This window comes from Pteropus vampyrus, unplaced genomic scaffold, assembly GCF_000151845.1.
Source record: "Pteropus vampyrus isolate Shadow unplaced genomic scaffold, Pvam_2.0 Scaffold3, whole genome shotgun sequence".
Taxonomy (NCBI): Eukaryota; Metazoa; Chordata; class Mammalia; order Chiroptera; family Pteropodidae; genus Pteropus; species Pteropus vampyrus.
This window is the reverse complement of record NW_011888784.1, coordinates 5,845,384-5,850,027: the sequence shown is the minus strand read 5'-3', so window position 1 is coordinate 5,850,027 and position 4,644 is coordinate 5,845,384. Positions and strand designations below refer to the sequence as shown.

Here is a 4,644-nt window from a genome sequence, read left to right as displayed (position 1 = left end):
ACACCCTTTCCAATCACTTTCTTCTTAACCTAGTCCTACTATCAGGCTGGAAAGCTAGACACTTGATTTCCAAGTTTCCATGTAGCTAGGGTGGCCGCATGACACATTTCTGGCAGGCAGACGTTCCAAGGAGAGCTTTACTTCTCTCGCAATGAGGCAAAGCTTGCCAGAAGTCTTTTCTGCCTTGGGTCTTCACCTCCCTTCCTGCCTGGAACACAGGATGGCTAGAGGTTCTGGAGCCATCATGTGATCATGAGGCAACAGGCTGGAGGATGAAAGCCACAGTGCTGAGGATGGCGACACGCTGAGAGAGCAGGTGTCTCAGAAAGCAGCTGTACCAGTCCTGAACTGACCACATCTGGATTTCGTGTGATATGAGAAAAATAAGCCCCTAGTGATTTAACACTGCACTTCAATTTTATGATACCTGCCGCCAAATACATTCCTAACTGCTACAAGAAGGTACATGAAGTTAAGTAATAACAAAACCTCAACTATCAGACAGCCTCGTTCTCTACAGTCAAATTGTTATAAATATGAGGGGTTTCTGTTTTAAGCAATAAGAACTTTTTCAAAATATTTTTAAAAAATATATTCACCTTTTTCTATCATTCTGTGATGAGCTGAAATATACTGATAGCCTCGTGACTAAGGAAAATGTATGCAAAGGGCTGGTAGCCCATTTTCTAAATGACCTCAGACTTCTATCAATTTTTAATATTCCTTTGGCTTTTTATATCTTTTCTGACTCCCCATTACAGTTCTCAATATTCTCACCTATTACCTCTTTCCGCCTCTGATCTCCGCTATAGGTTTAAATTTGCAAGTTGCAACTTTGCTAGAGAGAATTATGGATAAGCCCTAGACTGTGAGTGAGAATCTGAGGGGGTCTCTCTTCCAAAACGAGGGCAGAGCAATATAAAGCCAGATATATTTTGAAGCAGATATATTTTAGCTTCTCAGAAGCCCTTTTGCCCTCTTCTCGATTCTTTGTCCTCGGTAGGTAGAATTATAAGAGACCTAAGATTCAGAAATTTGAGGTATAAAACAACAGCCCAAGATAATTCACAAGAAAGCCCATGGTTAGGGTGAACATTCTAAACAGGCAGGGTTATAAACATTCACGGGAGGGAGAGGTTCTGGTGGGCCAGAGTCAGGGAAAGCTTCATGGCAGAGCCTCGAAGGATGACCAGGCCCTGGCTAGGTTCAAATAAGGGAACTGGGCTTTCCAGGAAGGTGACAACATGGGCCAAGTCTTAGAGGCTATGAGGAGGGCAGCATGGTTGGCTAGTGGGCTTAGGTAGAGAGTGCAGGCAGATGGACTATGAGAGGGAAGTTAGGGCTGAAATCTAACACTCTGAAGAGCCAGAATTCTCCGCTCCCAGGGCACAGGGACCACAGAGAAGCAGCTACACCCACCTTGGACAGGAACCAACCTGCAGACCCCCCCTTGTTGTTGTGGCCAACACTGATCTTCATCAGCTGTCCCAGATCAGGGGCATCCAGTGTGAACTTGTCTTCGGCTCCCTTTTCAAAGTTGTTCTTTTCACTCTCCAGCCTACGCTCCCCTGAACGCACAGACACACAAGAAAATTACAGAGAAGATCGCAGGAGGAGAAAGAACCAACTCCCCACTGAAGGATGGTCTCAAAACTCAACCGGGGAGAAGGTCGTGTGGTCGGGGGGCAGGTGGTATGTCTGCATTCTGTACTTCTACTCAATTTCACTAGGAATCTAGAACTGCTCTGAGAAGAAAGGTAAATGTAAGAAGTCAACGAGGGTCACCTCACTGTAAGATCTATGGCCTCGGTAAAGCCCTCCAACCCCAGGCGCAGGCTTGCCTCCTGCGCGTCTTATGCACAGGACTCATCGCAGGGTTTCTGATTTCTGCTTAGTCCCGAGTCCCCATCCTACTGAATCAATCCGCAACCCCATCCCTAGATCTGAGGTCTCGCCTTGCTTGCACCCCTGCTTGGCCTGAACTAGGAGCCCCTATGGTAGTTGGTACACGGGATGTGGCTGGGACTCTGACAGCAGCCAAAAATGTCCTTAGGCCTGACTCCTTCTCTGGAAAACAGCGATGAGAACTGTCGTCAGACCCTGCTAGTTGTTTAACATGGATTTTTTTTTTTTTTTCTCACTTACTCCTCGCCACAATCCAGAAGGAGGTATTATTAACTCTGTCTTGCAGATGAAGAAACTGAGACTTAGAGAAGTTAAACAGCTTGTCAAAAGTCACACCGGTAATATGTACACTGTTCGGCCTCATTTGAACCTGTTCTTTCTACTTTGCAATTTTCCATTATTATGTTCCAAGTCGACAGATCACGTGAACACTTCCGGCCCCATCTAAGCAGCAACTTTTTGCTTGTGTCATCTTGTTTTCTTTCTTTTCTAAAATTTAATTCTTTAAGTTTTCCTAAATTTTAAATTGCAACAGTTCAAACGTATAGAAAATAATATGAGTCATCCATGTACCCATCACTCAGATTTAAGAGTTAATACAGATGTTAATATTTTGTCTAATTTGCTTGGACCTTTCTCTGTTTTAAAGGAAATAAATCATGACAGATCTAAAGTCTCACTGACCATCCCTATTCCTCACACGCTCCCTCAAATAAACACTGCCTTCAATTGGTTTGTATTGTTCCTGTGAATTTTTGTCTGCTCATGTATGTATCCATAAAGAAAATATACTATTATTGCATTTTTTAGAATTTTACATAAATAATATCATCATAGTGCTTATCTCTGTCTCGAGTTCCTCATCTGTACATGGAGATAATAATGGCACCACCATGCAGGGTCTAGCATGAGGATTAACTGAATTTGTACACACAAAACGCTTACAGTAAGTGCTGTTATTAATTGGGGTTGTTGCTAGTGCTCCATTAACATCATTGTATCATCATCATCACATACCTTTATGCAACTTATTTTGCCAGTTAATATTACGCTTCTGAGATTACCCTGTTAGTGCTAGTAATTTTGGTTCATTCCTCCAGCTGCTGAATACTCATCATTAAATGAAGAAAACACTGTTATGTATTCATTCTTCTACTGATGGACATTTAGGTTGTTTCTAGTTTTTTGCTATTGTAAATAGCACTGAAATGGAGTCTTTTGTAGCTATCTTCTGATGCACATTTGTAAAAACTGCCCTGGGTAGACACCTACAGAGAGAGTTGCTGAGGTACTGATCTTCAGTGTATGAGGTATTACAAAATTACCCTCCAAAGTGGTTGTACTACGACAGTTACCACCAGCAGTGCATGACGGCTCCCATTCCCCGCAATCATTAACATACACATTTTAAAATTTTGTTTTAGTATGTGTGTGATGGTATCTTGTTGTGGTTTTAATATGCATTCCCTTAATTACTTCGAGAGACTGAACATTTATATGTGTGTATGTATATATATATATATAATTCATATATATATTTTGAGATTTGTATATATATGTAATTTAGATCTTGTGCTTCTCTAATTTTTCTGTTTATGTACTTTCTTGTCTTTCTATTGTCTTTCCTTTATCTGTGGTGTCTTATATCATATATTTTTGTTTTAATGGACTTGATCAATATTTTCTTTTGTTGTTTGTACTTTTAGTGAATAGTTCAAGAAACTCCATCCTAAATTGATATAAAAAAAGATATTCTCTTAGTTTCTTCTAAAAATTTTATTGTTTTACTTTTTCACATTTAAGTCTTTAGCCCATCTGGAAGTTATATTTGTGTATGGTGACAGGTAAAAAGATGTAATTTTATCTTTTCTCATATGGTGAGACAACTGTTTGCACACCAGTAATTGAATATTTCATCCTTTTCCCTCTGATTCACAATGCTATCTCTATGTGTGTTTCCAGACTTTATTCTGTTCCATTGGTTTGTTTATCCTTTTATCTATGTCACACTGTTTGCATTTTCAGAGATCTTCAATGTCTTAATATCTGGCAGGGTAAATATCCCCATATTGTTAATATTGTTAATATTATTTTCATTATTCAGAATTGTCGTAGCAATACTTAGTCCTTTATGGACATGAATTTTAGTACCAGCTTAAGCTGTAGGATGTCGCCTTTTGAAAATGTGACTGAATCTACACTGCATTTATAGAACAAGCTGGGAAAATTTACCTTCTTAATGAATTTCAGTCTTCTCATCCATGAGCATAATCTTCTTCATTTATTTAGGTATTCTTGCATATCCTTACATAAAAATTTATATATTTTTCCAGAAAGCTCTTTTGTTAGTGTTAGTCTTAGGTACCTTATAATTGCCATTGTAAATCATATTTTTTTACTTTGTACTTTTTATTAATTTTTGTATATTAATCTTATATCTAGCACCTTTACTAAATTTTTCATTGGTTCTAATGATTTGTAAATTCTCCTGGCTTTTGAAAGATGAAATTATCATTCATCTAAGATCATTTTTTTATGAAAGTTAAACGTTTGGAGTGAGAGGTTGGAGTTTCTTTTAATTTTATTAACAATATCAAAGAATGTTGTTTCTACGATATTGATTCATTTGAGTTTAAGACTTGCTTTGCGGTTTAGTATGTGGTCATTATGTGGTTGAAAAGAACATGTGTTCTCTACCAGTTAAATGTAGGAATCTGTATACTTCGTTAGATCAAGCTT

The 4,644-nt window shown here is 38.7% G+C and overlaps 1 protein-coding gene across 2 annotated transcripts in view; it reads right to left on the bottom strand.

The window, feature by feature from the left end:
* LOXHD1 (lipoxygenase homology domains 1) overlaps window positions 1–4,644 on the bottom strand; it is a 146,079-nt gene that overhangs the window by 105,140 nt on the left and 36,295 nt on the right. For both annotated transcript variants that reach the window (XM_023530906.1, XM_011361105.1), the window contains exon 6: window positions 1,420–1,568. In XM_023530906.1, coding sequence (XP_023386674.1) covers window positions 1,420–1,568 — 149 coding nt within the window. The remainder of the gene's footprint in view (window positions 1–1,419; window positions 1,569–4,644) is intronic.